Consider the following 19,215-nt stretch of genomic DNA (forward strand, 5'->3'; position numbering starts at 1 on the left):
CCTTGTTACTGTAAGCAGAAAGCTGCTTTGTCAGTGCTTACACGTCTTTAACAGTGATTCAACATCAAGACCACATGAAATAGATCTGATTAATAAAACAAATGAAATAATTTGGTATGGAAGGAATCACTCAAGGCAGAGCAGCTTAGGCAGTGTGCACAGGTCCTTGTTCAGTTGCACATTGAGTAACTACAGTAGTGGAGATCCCACAGCCTCTTCCTTATGTTGAAACTTGTATCCATTCAAAGTTTTGTATATAAAGTTTCTAAAAAATATCCTTCTTCTCCTTATCTTGCTTGCACCAAAGTGCTTTGATTTAATCAATGTAGGGGTTCTTTTTAAACCTGTGACTATCTTCCAAAGCAATTTATATATTCAGACTGGATTTCTTATGTTCTGAGTAACTTAACCTACAATATTAGCCTGTCTGGGAGAGTCAGGAGTACTCACTGAATGCTTTTTGACAATTGGTTTTGGATATCCAGTTCAGATGCATTACTTGCAGGAAGGAAACATGGTCTTCCTCAGACAGCAATGAAAGGAAACTAAAGGTCTGTAACCAGAAAACTCTTCAAATACCCACTGTAATCAAATGGTAGTAAGTTTTTGGCATAAATCCTGGGAAGATCTATTCACCCACAAGCTTATCAAGAAGCACTCCCCCAGCAGAGTCACTTATCTTCCTGTACAAAAGCTGTATTTGGCAGACTGTGCTTCTCATTTGCATTAACTTATATCTGCACCAAATTAAGGTATTCTTAATTAAACAGTCTGAATAAAAAAAAGCCCTCAGAACCTATATTATCTCAAGATCAATTCATGCCACTTAGAGGTCTTACTGTTGTATAGCTTAAAATAAAATCCAAAGTAAAACATGATGGCACAGAGGAAAAAAAAAGCTTAATGACCTACTCTGAGTGAAAGCTTTCTTCTTGTTTAGACTTTTCTGTAATCTCAAGGCCATTTTTTTTAACTTGGCAAAGCAGGCACAAAAACTGCACTACAGGAGATTGCATACTGAATAACAAGTTAGTACAAGTTTGAAAACCACTCAGCAGCCACAGGCTAGAGATTTTTGATGTCATGGAATCAGTTGTGTATCTCACATGAATGCCAAGGAATTCCAGGCTTCACACTATGCATAGGAATACTTGGAATTTCTCCTGCACATGGACAGCAAGTTATCTACACTTCAATCACAGAAAGAAAATGGATGCAATGACATTCCAAATGCAGAAAAATTTACATTAAGAGCAAGATTTAGATGGTTACCATCAGTACTTTAAGAAATTAGTTAACCATCACTAGTTCTGAAAATTGACCTTCTGGGTTTCCAGATATGGAAAACTGAATGACTCCAATCCTCAGGGGAGCTCCAAGTTACACTTGGCACATGATGCAGTTGGAAAACCAAGCAAGACTCTTGCCTTGTATTATTACCTGGCAGCCAGAAGCCTTCAGTAGTTCAGTTCTTGGCTCTGGCCAGTAGGACACGTTGTCTTAGGTGACAGAAGATAATAAAAAATACTTGATATAATAGCAAGTTGTATCTTGAGCACAAGGTCACAATCTCCATATCGATCAAAATCTTTTTGTTTTCAACTACACCAAGATGAATAAGGAATCAAAGCAGCTTTTAAGAACTCATGACAAACTGCTTGGATTTGCTCCTTACTGTGCTCCTGTTGCCTCCCTGCTCACATACCTGCAGAGATGAAGGCACTATCACTGCTTATTTCCTATGCTGTGACACAACCAAAGGCTCTAATTAATCTATTCAAGTTTAGCTAATCCTTTCACTGGATTTTCCTGACAGCTTCCACTCATTGAATCTGTGTGTGGAGAACAAGTTCTTTTCATTAGTATATAAAAGGAGGGATGGTATTGGTTTACTGGTCAAAGGATAATTCTTCCACAACAAGCTTGGTCTTTTGTGTCTTACATGGACTGAGGAAAACTGCTGTATGCCACCAACAGAATGCAGTTTTGTTTGTTTGTTTTTCAGTTTGAAGAAAAAAAGTACACATTCCCACTCCTGGTTTGTTACAAGTCAGCTCAGTGAAATGAATAGCCTAAGTCATCCTCAAAATGTGTTGTGGTTAAAAGCCTGCCTTATGCATTGGGCACATTCCACTCCTTTCTCATCAGGCCCAAAGACCTTGGTTACAAGGTAATTTCAGCATATTCCATTCCCACCCCACCTCCCAGCTGCCACTCACAACAGTGTTGGACAAAATGTTTGTAAAAACTACCAGGAAGATGAATGCTGCTGCTGAGAGAACAGTAACTTGGGACTTTGAAAAACTGAAGTGAAAAAGAAGTGATTTACCACTACATATCCACAGCTGCAGGGAAACCTAACAGCTAATAGTGTGCACATAGGGAGGGCTTAAGGGAGCACCCAAACCTCTACACTAGAGCACTTAATAATGCATTAGCATTAAAGCATCCTGGAGTTTAAGAGTAATTTAATACTCTTTCCACAAGCAAGATTAAAGAGGGAAGCCAATCATTTCCAAACCTTGACACTTACAAATTACTAATCAGGAGAAGGTGAGGCTTCTTACAGAAGCACAGTAGGTAACTCAATTAGAGTTCTGACATCACCCAAGTTGTTTCCAAATAATTTCTCAAATCAGGTATCAGACAACTGGATAAGAAAAGAGAAATAGCTCAAACAATTTATTTATTCTGACATCCTCCTTATGTATAATTTTATCACAAATGGAGAATTTCCTGTTTGACAAGTCTTCCCTTTTCTAGAGGAGCAAAGTGACATTACTGAATGCAGCCATGCAGTTTGTACTGACAGACTTCATGCTTTTCTTGAAAGCTCCATTCTGATAGCAGCAGGAGGTCAGAAAAGAATCAAAAACCTGATTGTGGACAGCTGCTGATTTTAAATGCTGGCGTCACCTGTAATGCATTAAGACCTCCTCAGAGACGTAAATGATGAAGCTTCAGTGAGGTTTAACTTGCCCACACTAACTTCATAAACAGATGTTGTCCTGAAGGGAACCAGACAGTTATTTGACACAACATTGTCAGCTGCCTCATCAGGTAAGGATTGTTCCCTCTAGTTGGAAAAAGATGCACAGAAATCATTGAAATAAATTCTGTCCAAATAAAGATGGCCAGAATTTCAAAACCAATTGAAAACTGCAACAGACACTGATGACAGGAACCTGACTGAACTGGAGAACAATGTGAGTGTTCTACGGCATCTAAATTAACTCAAATACACACAACTCTACTGCTGAGAAGCAGTTTAACAGTCTTTTGTAGCTCATGAAAGCTCACTGTGGAAATTGCAGATTTTCAAGCTGCTCTTCTTCATGATTTAGGGGTGGCAGAAGAGAATTTTCACAGTAGGGGCTGCAATTACTTCTTAGACATCTGTGAAAGATACTTCTAGAATAAAGCTGATACACAGTGAACAAATGCTTAATGCTACTAACATCACCCTCTGCATTCAAATACAACAGCTTACCAGTTGTCAGCATAAGTTCAGCTTCAGGAAAAAAAGGAGCATAAATACTGAATAATTCTATCAATTACAAAAACTCACTGCTGTTAAAAATTCACTCTGACCAAAATCAACAAATTCAACATATAGCAAAGCATCAGTTACAATTGCTTTTGCTCTAGGAGGATGGCTTAAATAATCTTCCTGCTGTAACCACCCAAAAAATTATTCATACCTTTATTTATAATGCCAATAAGTTCAGCCTTTCAGTTCCAAACAAAGATTTATTTTGGTGGTGGTCCTGAAGAGTATCTTCATATTCATTAGCTTGTGTAACAAAACACCTGTGCAGTTTTCTAGCTAAGGATTTACTACTCATCCAAGTCAAAGATTTCACCATTTATCTTCAGCAAGTTGATTTTCCCTTCACTTGCCAGGACAGAAATATAACCAACAAAAAAAAGGTTTTGTGGGGATTTGACAAGCAGAGATAAAGCAGCTCTTGTGAGTTCTAATTATGATTTCACTTCCATGCTCTTTAGGCTTAAGCAGGAGGACAAATTTACAGATAATTTATTACTCATATATCTGTGTGAAGTCAGCTATGGCAGCAAAGCCATCACAGGTCTCGAATCCAACGGCAACCCTTTTCTCACTGAAGTGGTGTATTTATGAACAGTAATATTGCTAAAGCAGAATCTGAATTAGAAGCCTTTTACGTGCCCTTCTAAGGAATTGTTTCCCTCAATCTACCCAAAGATGTGAAAAGAATAAATATTGTCTAAAATCTGAAAGTCAAAATAGGTTTGCAAAAGTTCTTGGCCATTTTTTTCAACTAAGGGAACTCCTGGCATGCAATTTCATCTGTTGCACCTCGAGGCACTATCTTTCTTTGAAACCTGTACAATATAAGACCTGTTCAGACTGGCAGACAAAACTTTTAGTTGTAGCAGCTACAGTGGATGAGCTACAGTGAATGAGAACACAAAGGTTAAAAATCATTCTCAAGCATCTGATGGGTAAACAACCCTTCTTTTTCCTCTGAAGGGGTAGCACTATGTGCTTATTTAGATACATGAATAGCTACTAACAATAACAACATGGAACAACTGTAAGAGATCTGCTAAGTCTAGCTATCACATCCCAAATGAATGGTCTGATTAAATGGAAAGTTTAAGAATTAATAAATTCTCTTAGAATATGGTTACTACAAATTGGGTGGAATTAAAGGTGTACTTAGAAAAAGCCTAAAATTATCAGCAAGAAAATCTTGGCATAACTATCTTCAGAATATGCAAAAATCAAAACAAATTTGTCTGTGTTAAAAACATTATAAGAAATGGACAGGAGCTCTTACCTAAAGAGGATTGAACTTTTCTGCCTGTATCTTGTACTAAAACAATATGGAATTTATTGCTTTAAACAGAACTAATTATGGTTCTTTAACATATAGTTTTTCATAAAGAGTATCTTTCACAGAAGCTTCTAGTTAAAATAATGGCAACACTTGCAGCAACAGATCTTCCCATAGACCAGTCTAACTACAGGCAACTTTTGGAGTCAAGGATTCTTTACTGAATGAACACCCCAAAACTTGAACAACTTGGATTAATCCCCAAACTGCAACTATTCACCCATTCAGAATGGGAGGTATCACAACCTGATAAGTTCTCAGTATCTGACTCCTGAACCACAACAGAGGACAGAGAGTAGAAGCGCCCAGCTGGGCATCTAACGCTCCCAAAATCCCAACCTTTACTCCCCTTCTCAATACTTGGTTTTAAGAGGGCTAAGGCTGACAACTCTTCAGGACATAAAGAAACATTAGGCAGAAACTTTAAGTACAGAGTTGAAGGAACAGTTAGCCCTTACAACTCACAGTAGTTCACTCCTACTTTCTACACAGCCTTCCATCTTCAAAAATGGTTGTTGCCCTCTGCTCTAAGGGGCACTGCCAGCCTTGCACTCAAGTGCAGGTGAGGAAAAGGACATGGACAGTTCTCACCACTTCTGAAAACCATAAGGTTTCTGCAGTCTATTAGTCTTACAATACTGACAACACTATACACTACACAGCACCCCTGAGAATGGGCTTCAGTGCAGTGTATTTTAGTGGGTGAGACACACAGAAAGTAAAATAATCAGATCAAGTTCTGCTGCCCTTCTTGCAGGCATTTCAAAGCTACAGTTGAAGAGACCTGAGAAGCCAAGTACTTCTGGCCTAATGAACACAGATTTCCAATCAGCTCTACATCAGGCTGTATGAATTGGTAAAATTTTCCTTTAACTCAGAAGTACTATCTTTATGCTGCCATCCAGAGGAAGCATCTTACAAAGCATCTAAGTTTAGATTTGGCAAGTACACCTCCTGGTAAACAGTGCAAGCTAAGAGCACTAAACCAGAATGTAAACTACCAGGTGGCCTTCTCAACCCACTCCATCTCCACATTAATGAACTGACAGATGCCAAGCACCACATTCATTTCCTTCAGCAAGCACTGCAGCTGCATGAACCTCTAAATACACGGCATATCTAGAGAAACATCCTGAACAAAGTAACTCTGGTTGGCTTTGCAGTTTGAGAATGCATAAATTTCATACCACCACTGTGGTCTAAACCTCCCTACTGCTCATTTCAGTTCTAAATGCTGAACTCTGAGTGCAAGCCATCTTCTAACTTTTATACAGACTATAAGTGAACCCTAAACAAGTACCTAGCAAATTAGAGGAATGGTTAGTATTAAGCATGCCTCCATCTTTACCTGCACAGCTACACATCTCTGCAGCTCACACCATCCCTGAGACACCCACATGGAGCACCTGGCAGTCAGTCAGTGGCAGCATACAGTAAACCACTTGACTTTTCAGGAAGTCTCAGTTTTACTTTTATTTTACACACAAGTCTCTAATCACCAGCCTCTGGGGGCTTCCTGATTTTTTCCAGCTGCAAATAAGAAGTGCCATATGGTACTCCTTACAGGTTAAGATTTAGTAGTCATTTAGGACCTTTCCCTTGTGACAGGTGTTAGATGTTGCCACTTTCTATAACCATGTCCAAATGTAACACAAACCTAGACCCAATTGTCAGTCAGGCTTCGAAGCCTCAGATATGCTTGCAAGCCAATTATTACACACCCATAGCACCAGTCCTTCCAGCATTGTTTTTACTCCTTTCCCAGTTAAAGAAATGGAATAAAAAGATATTCCCTGGAAAATGTCCTGTTTCTCACCCTCATCCATATAACATGCAATAGAAGAAGCTTCAATTCCAGAGTCCCGTTAATAGAGGTCAGACATCTGTCACTGATAACTGCACTTTCAAGTGTCAAGAGCATGAAGCAGACCACACAAGAACAGAAAACCACTTCTTCCTTGGAGAAAGGAGAGGAAAAATTGAATAGCATTTCAAATTAATCCAACTCCACTCTGGTCTATTTTGAAACTACTGAGAGCACTAAATTAATACCAAAGATTAAGCAAATATACATGCTAAAAAGAATAGAGGCTGTGCAGAGTGATATTGCACTGAGATGTTATCTGAAGAAGTCCACACCCTCTTAACTGCCAGAACAAGACCTAACTCACTTTAAGGCTTGGTGGGTGTCTGGGGGATTTTTTTTTTATTTGCGGTGGAGGCGATTATCAGCTCTATTCTCCTTCAGTTCTTGGACCAAGTATCATAGCTTCAAGGTTCTTCTAGTTTGAGCTGTTTTATCATTTGTTTATGCCCGTGGCAGCAGCACACTCTGTGTGTGCACTTTAACACCTAAAGAGAGCACTACAGGCAGCACTTTCTCTGTGGTGCTCAATGCTAACAAGGAGCTACTCTCCAGCCTCAGGTAATCAAAGCTGGAAAAGTAAGTGGCATTGAAGAGGGCCTAGTTAAACAAGGAAGCAATGGAGACCAAACAATTCTCCTAACCCTGTATGTCAGAGGCACTTGTAAAAGAATGGAACATCAGGATCTGATGAGATGGGAGACCCCTTTATCCACATGGGTTCAGAAATCCCTAAAGCTGATGAAAGGTGAATATTTAGTGAGAGGTCTCAGATGCCTCAGGAAGTCACATGCTGAACTTCAGCAGATACAGAGTACCCTCAGTGTCAGCCTCTCAGGTTCATTCACTTAAGCACTGGTTTTGTGCTACAGCAGAAGCTCAGGGCTCCTTAGAGCACCTGCCACTTCAAGTGAGGAACTTCTGTGCAAAATGCACCTTCCTTTGAAAGAGTGACCTTCTAGTGAATGGAGAATCACAACAGAAATTTCTCAGACTACCTTCCAGGAAAAAAAAAACCAAAAGGGGGCCTGAATGTATTTTATTGCCTTTAAAATGCTGTAAGACAGCCCCAGGCTAGTGCTAGTAGAACATTCTATCTAGCACATGCAGATCTTGGAATTTGATACTCAAGTTTGATTAGAAGAAAAAGATTCCACTCCTTTACACCAGAGAAATTACATCTAGAGGCTATAAATTATATTATCCTAAAGAATCATTACATTTAGATTGCACTGATCATTGCCAAACAGAAAGCAAGTCTCAGGAATTAAGTCATACTTCTCAGAGACTTGCTTCATTTAAAAATTTGAACGCATGCAAGGAATTAGCTGAAAGGGCCATAGATTAGATCTTTAAATAGAACCTTAAAAACCCAACTAAATTTTAAAAGTATTACCATTGTGTCAATTACAGGAGAGGCAAAAGAAATCTGATCAGTGCTAGAGAAAGGGGGTACAGAGCGACAGGAAAGACACTTTACATTTTTGTTTCAAAGGGAAACAAAAGGAGAGGGAGGAAATCTTCAGTAGCAGCACTGAGCTTCTCCTTACTTCAATACTTGTAAATTTATGTTATTGCTTTTGTCAGCAATTGATTTTATTCCCAGTCACATTCTGGAGGTTCCCCAGTAGCAAGGTGACAATATGAACCTAAAGTATCTCCTTGCAGTGATTCTCTGACAGGGTCCAAGGGTGTCAGTGAGCTGTCTTCCTTATAACATCACACTAAAATACTGTCAGTTTAAAAAAGGGTGGGGCTGGGGGCAGGTAGGCAACACATGGTTCCAACACCCCAGCAGAGTAATTAAACTGAGGAGACCCATTCATAAGAAATAGCCCTCAAGGATTATTAAAACTTGAGATGCAGTACAGTTCAGTCTGAAGCTTGGCAGGAGTAAGGAACAGCCCCTGGCATTTGTACTCATTCCAAAGCAAAGCCACTTTCTCTAAGGGAAAGTATTCCCTCAGGCACCCCACTTTCAGGGAGTATACCAACTTCCACCAGTTCTATTTGGAGCCAAACATATGCAAAGAAAATAACCTGCTTCAAGTTTGTGATAGATGCTCTGCATCCTGCAGTAATCAGTAAGTTAACTGCAAATATTGAATTAGGAGCTTTCCCACCAAGTTTTAACATTATTCCTACAGCAAGAAAGGTTTGGAATAGAAAATAGTGTTTCAATGTCTAAGTTCCACTATTACTCCTTAACAGGACAAGGAAGAAAAAATATAGCAAAAGGTTCCTGGGCCAAGACAAGCACATGGAGAGATCATTCAGCAATTAGCATCACAAGCAAAACAGACTCATCAGTTCACTACACATTGTCTCTTCATTATCAGTTTCTAGTGATTTCCTTCAGAAAATTCATCTTTACACTTTAAATATGAAGTCATTTTCTACCAAAATGATCAGCATACTCAGAGTCACAGAGTAAGTTGGAAGGGACTCTCAAGAATTAAAGTCCAGCTCATGGCCAGGCTTAGCACCATCCCCAAGAGTCACACCACGTGCCCTTTTCTTGCTTACTCTTTCTGCTATCAAGACAAAAATAGTTACTGAAAACCTTACACTACAATTTAGAACAATATATCTCAGATTCATCTGCTTAGTCCAACTGTTTAAAAAGATAGGGGGGAAAAAAGTAATACTGTTTCCATTACTATTTCTATAACAGACTGTGCTCTTCCTCCACAATTACTTTTGCAGGATATCAGCAATCTAAGGTTCTATAAAAAGGCTTCTTTCATTACTCTGATTTTTGGGTACAGCATACCCATGTCGTGAAAATACACATTTCCTGAGCATGACTAGACCTGTCAACAAACATTTTCTCATCCAAGCATAAAGACGTTGTCTAGGTTCACTTAGGATACAAACATTCATATATTAGACAGAGATGTTTTAACACTTGATTACTACCACAGCTTTAAGAACATGAAAGATTTTAGAACAGAAAACTGCTGATACAGGAGTGTCATCCATTCTACTGCCAAGAGGTTTCCATTAGCATTCTGGCTCAGAAACTAAATGGAATTATGTATATACTCTTCCTTCAATCTAAATTACAAAATCCATTTCCACCCAGACAAATACCAACTTCTGCATGGATGTTTTCACTGTGTGTCTGGGGAGACTCTGGAGACAGCCTTCTACAGCAACTTCCATGGCACCACCTTCCCTATTAACAAAGGCACAAATGAATATTGGAAGTTAAACTACCAAAACAAAACACATTCAGAATCACAGAATGAACTCGGTTGGAAAACACCTTTAAGATCATCTAGTTTAACCTATGACCTAACCTAGCACCTCAACATCAGTAAACCACAGCACTGAGTGCCATGTCCAGTCTTTTTTTAAACACATCCAGGGACAGTGACTCTACTACCTCCCTAGGCACACAATTCCATTGCCCAATCACTCTTTTAGTATAGAATTTTTAACCTAAACTTCCCTTGGTGCAGCTTAAGGCTGTGTCCTCTCGTTCTGTCAGTTGCTGCTTGGAGAAAGAGAGTGAATCCCATCTGACTACAGCCACTCTTCAGGCAGTTGCTGCGAGTGATAAGGTCACCCCGAGTCTCCTTTTTTCCAGGCTAATTTCTCATTCTCTCTAGATTTTCTCATTATTTTAAATATTTTAAAATTCTTAAGTCATTAAATAAGTTCTGCAGCAATCTCAAGTTTTTTTCTCATGTCTGATGACAGAGTGAATTGATAAATAGAGATGGCAAACTCAAATATAAATTCTCATTTCTCACTGCAGAAGCTTCCTTTTCCTTATGAACAGCTTTGCCCTTTAAGGCTGAATATACAGAGAAGCGTTCTAACTAATTCAGAACAAATATTTTCTATTATGAAGCCAATTCCTATTGTCTGAATGACAGCTAGAAATTACCCTTCAGAAACAATGGCTTCTGCTATCTTTCTGTGTGACAGGTTGGTTCTAAATAAATTGACTCAAAAAAACCCACTGGCTCATAAAAGGGATTATTTTAAGAAGATTTTAAAACTGAGTTCATAAGCTCCTTCACCCAAACATTGTTTTCAGTGGCATTTCTTGTCAGGACATCACAATTTCTGGGAGCTGGAGGCTTGTCTAGCCTTGCCTCAAGTCACGGTAGTTTCATTGCTTTAAGTAAAGCAATTTAATTGTGGGTTTTAATAATTGCTACTTTAATTCAAGGTGTAGAAAGAATGCAGCTCATGGTTCAGGGTGGTCATTTTCTTCTTTCTATCAGATTCCTGGGGCATTTAAGTGCATAAAGAGAAAGGTTTGCTTTTGAAGAACTGATGCTGTATTTAACAGACACAGACTGATGCTACATAGAAATATATATACAACTCACAAATGAAATAAAAACTTTCCTAAGGAAGGAAGACAAGCCTTCACTGCTAACATGGTGAATTAGAAAAAATCAAAATCAACTATAACTGTAGAATTAATGGTTGCCTAAGCTTGACAGCTTAATGTAGTTAATAACTAATGCTTGCTATACTTCCACACAGAATGTAGGAGTTGGAGTGGACAGGAACCAGATAGAAATGAAACTAACTATTCTAAATATACAGTAGATTTTTGATATGTACAGAATACTGGAGAAATACAGGTAAATCCAGTATAAATAATCACTCCTTATTTCCTCTAACTACTTTTAAGTAGTCCAAGGATTCCAAGTCAAAAGTTCTGCATCACATTGCTTATATCATAACACAAATTAAGCTACTACTTCCTACAAATTAAGACTCATCAGTCATATCTTTCTAGATTAAGACAGAAAAGTAGAAAACTCAGACTATAAGAAAAGCATGAAGGAGTTGGTAACAGGAAAATAAGGCTGCCAGTGTACAGCACTGCAGGCAAGCAAAAAGTCACAGCAGCCATTGATAACTGATTATTCCAGACATACAGCTAATGACTTGAAACAGCATTCATAACTCATCATTATTGCAAGGGCTCAGTACAATTGTTGTAGTTAAAGTTCTATGGTTTTGTCCAGCCCAGTAACCATACAAAAAGACAGGCAAACTGAAAAATAAGCTAGAAAGGAATATGTGCACAGTTCTGCCTCATTTTCTATACAAAAGCACAAAGATACTGTGACTTCTGTCACTTGCAGCAGTAGTTCCTAAAACGAGCAGTGTTGAAGAATCTCTATGAAGCTTTATCTTTCCAATTAATGGCTCTGAATCTCTGAAATGAAGCCATTCCACTGCAGCTCTGGACACTTGCCATGGCTCTCAGGTGAGACTGTGCAGCAAATAGCATCAAATGGACCTGCCAAACCTCTATTTCTTCCACCAGAGCCAATGAGGTGATCTCATCTATCAGAACTACATCTCCAAATACAACAGCAGGGCACACAACTACTGCAGTAGAGAAAGAGATGTCAGGAGATGAAAGTCTTGATTTCATACCATGAACCACATCAACAGCAAGCAAGGATTTCCTCTGTGCTCAGTGTTCCTCCTGGAGAAGGGGTGTCTGCCACATCCACAGACCTCAGCAGCAACCAAAGGTTGTGTAAGTCTGGTTCCTAAAAACATCTAAATTCTCTAGGAACGAGCAGAGCATAAATATCTTTCTCTAAATTAATGGTGTGATTTAAAATTAAGATTCACCTTGCTTACAACTAAAGCCAGTCCTAGAATAAACACACTTTCCAACATGTTTAATGCATTTCAGCAGAAAATCCTGACAGATACAGACACTGGCAAAAAGACTTACTAAGCTGTGTTAGTATTCCCTTCAGGGAAGTGAATAAACCTTGCCTTATGTTGAGGAAAGAGGGAAAAGCAGGATTTCAGCAGAGCTGCAGCAGCAAAGCTTATCAAGTATGCACTGGCATCATGTTAGACTAGAGCAGGACAGCTCTGCAGGTCTAGCTATACCTCAATAAAATGAATCCTACTGTAGATAATAAACTAAACCACCAGTGTGTTGCACACATATGCCTTTTACACTGCTAGGAGAGAGAAGAGATTGAAATTCAACTCTGACATTTTAATTCTCTGTAGAGATTAGGTAAAAGAAACAAAATACAGATGAGAGACTAAACTATTTCCCTTGCCCTCAAAAGGGAGGGGACAAAGAAATCCAACAGAGCTGCAATAATCAAGAGCCTTCAAGTGAGCTGAAATCCATAGCTTTAAAGCCCCTTCCTTTCCAACTCCTAACACAGTCCTGAAGTAAAAAAAAAAAATCCCAAACCAAAACCCCTAAACATTATCTATATTGCCACTACAATTTGTCTTCTGTTCCATTATAACAGAATAATACACATACAAACACACACTTCATAAGACACCTCCACAAAAGTGGAAGACAAAATTAAAATTCTGAATGCTATATGCTGACACCTTAAGAGATGATTTTTTAACTAGCAGAAACTAAATTTTAAAAACCCCCATTTAATCTGATACCTTGCAATCTGCAATTTAACTTAATGAATAATAATTAACTTTTAATTACTCATTATGAAAACTGTCTTAACAAAAAGTATATCTAGGAGCACAACTATATTTCCATGTAATTTTAGACTTTTAGGATAATTCAGGCTGGAAGGAGCCTTGAGGTTATTTAGTCCAGTGTCCTACTCAAACATGTAAAAAGAGAGGCAGAGTTTCATAACCAGGAATCACACAGTATCAGTCTTTTTGAAGCAGACTAAAGAGATGTCTACTAATGCATTAGTTTCAGCATCATGCCTTCTGGAAGAAGGGAGAGTAAAGGATTAACAGGCTTAAGCTACAATGTAAAACTTGTAATACAGCTTTGCAATTATCTAATTGCCCTTCATTCATCTCTCTTAAAATTAAGATCACATCCTGCAGTCTTTGCTTCTTGCAGTGCCTCAACAACAAATTGTCCAAGAAAGACTTAAGCACTGCAAGACTCAGTCAATTGCAAAGCAGTATTTTAAAAATAAGCAATAGATTTATTTGTAAAACTGGGACCCTTTCATCTCAGCTATGTTTATTCTGATGACAATTCCACATTACATTGAAGCTTTTCCTCCCCACACTTAGCCATGACATACCCAGGATGCTCAGCACATTGCCTTTTTTCAGACACTGCACTGTACCAATGATATTTAATGAGGTTTAATTGCATTGCAAACCTTTCAGAGGAGGGTAGAGAACACCACTTAGCGATCCTTAAAACTGCATCAGCACTCTATATTTTGAACAAGTTTTATTTCAGGTACTATTGACAATAGATGCTTTACAGCACTAAAAAGTCTGCAGTCAACACCAGACTGCCAAACACTGCATTGAGCAGGAACTTTAAAGCACCCCAGTGGTTTTTAATGTTACTGAGTCCACAGGGCCTTATGCAACAGACAAGCAAGAAGTGTCTTAACTCCAAACAATTGTGTCTGGTACTATCAGCACTGCCAGAGGCCACTGTCCCTTCAGTGCATTTGTGCAATGCCATTCCTAGAACATACACCTGAGCATTGCCTGGCCACCTTGCTCTGGGGTGATCAGGAGGGTTGGCACATTTTCCCTTTGATACAAAGGGAAAATGAAGCTTTTTAATCTCAGTGAATGAAAGGTAAAAATGCTCAATGCATCTTCACTGCATGTCTAAAACACATTCCTCCTGTGCTTTGCTCCAGACTGAAAATATGCACATTAGATTTGCTGGGATGCCCTTCATCATTTCAGTAGTTTTGTAATACAGAAAAGTTTGCACATGTTCTAGTAAACCCAACAACAGCTAATTGCATTACAGTAAGCATCACTGCTTATTCACAGTAGAAAAAAAATCACTACATAAATTTACATTTGCTATTAAATAAATTAACTAATTTATCCTAGGAAAATTTACCTTTCTACTTTAAGAAAGATAACTAATAATTGGTTCCAACGCATAGACTATTCATTCATGACCAGGAAAATGAAAGCCTAGGAAGTTCCACTGAAATATCACTCTATTTCCATCATGTGGAAAAACTGCAAAAAATACATAATGATTTTGTAAAAGATTCTGTTATGGTCTAAATTGTTCTTACATTCTGCTTCATTCAGGATTCCTTGGATTTGTTAGCATTTTAGTACATGCTGGAAGAGAAGCTGAGATATAACTTTTACTATATATCTTCAACTAAAAGCCATGAAAATTCAAAATCAGAACACGTGACAAATGATAAGTTGCAAGCAGGAGGCCTTGAGCCTTGATGTTATGAAACCCATCTTGTGCATGACTAATCAAGACACATCTACAGAATTTCAGGATTAAATACCTTCTGAATCCTAAGAGCCAGCTTCCACTACTTTCTGCTTTTACAGACCTAGCTTTTGTAACTAGAAAGAGCCACTGCCAGTTATGAAATGGAAAATAATAACAACCACCACCACTACCATGATGAAATAGTTAGAACAAACAGGAAACACAGATGACTGTACAAATTAACCATCATGTACATTGTAATTGCTGACATGGTACCATGTATTTGTACCTATGGTAACTTCTGAAAGGAAAAAAAGAACTCTCAACTAAACTTAGAGAACTTTCACAAATAAGACATGACTTCCTTAAACACAAATTATATCCATCTTGCCAGCCTGCCTTATTATACCTGAACAACTCTTTTCAACTCTACACTTTCAGTCAAACTGGAATTATAATGGAAGGCAAAGGAAAAAGACATTGGAGACACTACTCAATTTTTACTAATTTTTGGGCTGACAAAGTCTATTTACACTTTAAAAATCTAGGCCTTAGGTATGAGGGAAATTGTTCCAATATAAGCCAATAGTCAGGCACTAACTTCTAGTGAGTTTCATAGACAGCACAACTGATGACTCTAGTTTATCTCTGCTCTTTAATTAAACACATTTCTCAGTCACAGCTTGCAGTCACTTTTCTATAACATAGTGCAAGTGTAAACCTGCCAGGAGAAGAACAAAATTCTGCTCATAAAAGATTGCCTTATATACATGTATGTACATTTATTTTAAAACTACCAAGGCAGTTAAGCAATAATTGAAATTGTCCATTGGAATAAGCCCTCATACCCTCTGCTGAAAGCACACGTAAGCACTTTAAAAAATATTCTAATTTCATTAATTGACGAAACCATCTTCCATTTCATTCATTCTCCCATTCAAAAGTAAAACCATTTTCAAACTCCCAGTTACTTTTACCCTGTTCATCAGTAGTTACACACTTCACTCTGCATCAACAATGAGTCTGCACAAGAGTGCATAGCATAATCCATATGCTGCTCTCCAAGTGTAGACCATGGGCTGTGAAAACTCAGCAATGAAATCTGAACAATGAAATCCATCCCCCCCCTTCAGTATGAAACATTACTTTGGATTTTTTTTTTTTAATAAGTCACAGGGATTTCTCTGTGATGGGCAGAGAACTCTTAACTATCTTCTGTCATTTGGTAACTGATCACATAGCAATACACACTATCACAACGATCTGGAGCAAAGAGGATTTTTTAATTGGAAATGTGAATTATGATAATGTTGAATAACAATTTCAAGTACTATTTCAATAAGGGTACCAGAATTACTTGAAGTCATTTGACCAAATTCACCCTTTTGGGGGGATGATTCTGACACAGGGTCGCAAAACAAAATTTACAGAAGAGATTGTGTGAATCAAACATACTGCTACAGCATTCAGTCAACCATTTCTAATAATGGGTAGAATAAATTGCTGATAGCCATTAACAAGGATCAGCAATATTTAGTGTTATCATAGGAAATTAAAAAACATCAGAAAACCAAAGTACTGAGAAACCATTTGAAAAAAACATATTACAAATACCAGTGGGATTTCTGTAGTTTGGAACAGAGGCATCTCTCTCTTTCCCCCACCCCCACTTAGCCCTTGGGTCTTCAGTTAATCTTATCTCACTGCAAATCCTAAAAGAGAGGCTGCAGCACAAGGGAGTGTTAAGAACCAGAAATTCTACCACTGGTTTTGCTCCCTTCTTCATTTCTCCCATGGCAGGGGACTTCTTACAAGGTCACCACAGACCCCCGTTTCCACACCCCACAGATTCACAGTAATTGCACACACAGAACTCTGCTTGGATGCAGAAAGAAAATGGTCAAATTTAGGCACACAAATCTCCCTGTCTTCAACCCCTACCTGCTAAAACAGTGAAGCCCTGTAGGTGGGAGTGCCTGGGTCTGTCTTTGGGGTGGGGGTTATGGCAGGCTGGGCTGAGGCCTTGCTGAGCAGAGCAGCAGGAGCAGTGCCACAGACAATGTGGAGCCGAGCAGCTCCGTATCAGTGAGCACTGCTGGCACACCAGGATCACTTACACTGGGGTTCCCACCTGGGCACAGCAAGGAGGGGTGGAAGAGGAAGGAAGTATATTATGGCTGGTCTTTGCAGACCTTTCATCTGCCCTCTGAAAAAGCAAAGTTTCACTGTAAAGGAATGCACTTCAAAGGAGAGTTCAAGACAAATAAGATTTTGTCAGCACTAACTACAGAATTGAAGGGGGGAGTAGCAGAATTGTACTCTGCACCGATTACCATAATGTATTATGACTTTTCAACTAGAAAGGAGTCCTAAACAACAGAAATCTGGATTTTTCTTTCCACTTTCCAAGTAAACTTCAAAAAAAATTAAGAAATATACATGGATCATCAAATCTGAAATTGACGCAGGTTAAAGTGGGAGTCTCTTTAGATCATTTCACCAATTGTTAGCAGCTAAAGGTCTTAATCAAATAGCCTGAAACCTGAAGCTAGATCACCTCTCCCACCCCTCAGTCCCGAGGCCCTGCCACGGCAGGGAAGCCGGCAGAGCATCCCTTTTCCAAGCGCAGAGACCCAAAGGCTCCTCCAGGCCGCCTCTGTACCACACCGCACACATTGCCACCTCCGCTAGCACTTCCACTCGAGTTTTAAGAAAGCAGAAATACAACCCTCGAGAAAAGCAAGTCCCGGTGTGAGGCACAGTGCTCCGACAGACCATGCCCACATGGCTCCATCTCCGTGCCACATCCAAGTGTTACTCACGGCTGCAGGTGATGGCTCAGTGGCAAGAGCTCAGACACCGCTCCACGGAGTTCTTTGGGGGGCAAAAAGCAAAGGGGGGGAAATCTTTCCTCCTTTGTCCTGGAGGAACAGCGGGTTCAAAGCCCACACTAAGTTCATCCGGGCTTCCCCCGCCTCGCACTCCATCACTCCCCGGAGCCACCGGCGAACCCAGAGGGGCGGGCGGCCCGCGGGGAGCGGTCCGGTCCGACGGGGCAGCACCGCGGGGCTCTGCCCGGCAAGAGCGGCCCGGGAGCCCCAACACCCGCGGGCAGCCGGAGAGACCCTCCCGCGGCCCAGCCTCGCCGTCCCCCGCCCGGAGCCACCGAGCTCCTGTCAGGGCGATGCCACCTTCAGCCACCCCAGTCCCAAAGGGGCTCCAACGCTCCCCCCAGGGCTCCGCACCGTGGCCGCGCCCGGCAGGGACCGCGGCTCCTGAGGAGAACAAGGAGGGCGCCCCACACTCACCGCCGCCGCCGCCTCCTGCGGCCCCCAGCACCCCAGCAGCAGCACCACCAAGCAACCAGCGGCCAGGCTGCAGCTCCGCCGCCGCGGCTCCATCCCGCCCGCTCAGGAGCTCCGGGGCCGGCCCTGAGGCGCGGGCATAGCCCGGCGGGGCAGCGCGGCTCCTACAGGCGGCTCGCACCGGCCGCCCCGACGCCAGCGCCCGCCCCTCTGCCGCACTCTCCCGCTTCTCCTGGCTCAAGTCCTCCCGGGACTACAGTATTCCTCCGCTCCGGGGGCGGGCGGTGTGGGGCACGCTACTACCGCCCCTCTCCGAGGACACCACAATCCCCCCACCCTTCCCTCGGGCGCCGCGGTTTTGTCGGCTCGAAGAGCGGGCGCCGCCTGTCCCCGCCCTGCACCTCCACCGGGCGGGCAGCTGGACCCCGGACTATTTTCTGCAGCGGAAGTTGCAGGGGTGGGTGGGTGAAGGGGCAGTTGTTGCCAGTCCTGGGTCGCCCCTCTGGAGGGGCGGGCGGCGGGCGCGGGGCTCGCCCGGCTCAGTCTCGGCCCATCCAGCCCCGCTCAGGTGCGACGCCTCGGCGGGGACCGCGCAAACTTCCTGCCCGGGCACGCTGTGAGCGCCTGCGGGGGCTGCGCTGCTTCGGGAAGCGAGCAGTGACCGAGCCGAGCGGGCACTGCCGGCGCTCGGCGCCCCCGGTGCTCCGCCGTGCGGGGAAGGAGCCCGCGAAGCGGCCGCACCGTGCCCTGCCCGCCGCGAGTGACGGCGGGGCCTCCTCTTCCTCCGGCGGGTCCCCGGCCGCGCCGTGCCGGTCCCCGCGGGCTGCCCGGGCCATGGGGCGCACAGGGTGAGTGCCAGCCGCGGCCGCCCCTCCCCGCCTCGCCCCCGGCCCGCCGTGACTGTGTCCCTTTGCCTCTCGCAGGGCGCTGCTGCTGCTGCTCCTCTGGCTGGGCGCGGAGCTGGCGAGTGCGGTAAGTGTGTGCAGGTCCCGG

At 41.6% G+C, this 19,215-nt stretch overlaps 2 protein-coding genes across 2 annotated transcripts in view; one reads left to right on the plus strand and one right to left on the minus strand.

Annotated features, from left to right (window-relative positions):
• Positions 1–18,318, minus strand: part of COL4A5 (collagen type IV alpha 5 chain) — a 72,095-nt gene extending 53,777 nt beyond the window's left edge. The window contains exon 1 of the mRNA XM_063170915.1: positions 18,226–18,318. Coding sequence (XP_063026985.1) covers positions 18,226–18,318 — 93 coding nt within the window. The remainder of the gene's footprint in view (positions 1–18,225) is intronic.
• Positions 18,319–18,663: 345 nt separating this feature from the next.
• Positions 18,664–19,215, plus strand: part of LOC134425697 (collagen alpha-6(IV) chain-like) — a 108,541-nt gene continuing 107,989 nt past the window's right edge. Inside the window, exons 1-2 of the mRNA XM_063170556.1 lie at positions 18,664–18,679; positions 19,146–19,194. The gene's annotated coding sequence lies outside the window, so the exon portion shown is untranslated. The remainder of the gene's footprint in view (positions 18,680–19,145; positions 19,195–19,215) is intronic.

This window comes from Melospiza melodia, chromosome 16, assembly GCF_035770615.1.
Source record: "Melospiza melodia melodia isolate bMelMel2 chromosome 16, bMelMel2.pri, whole genome shotgun sequence".
Lineage (NCBI taxonomy): Eukaryota > Metazoa > Chordata > Aves > Passeriformes > Passerellidae > Melospiza > Melospiza melodia.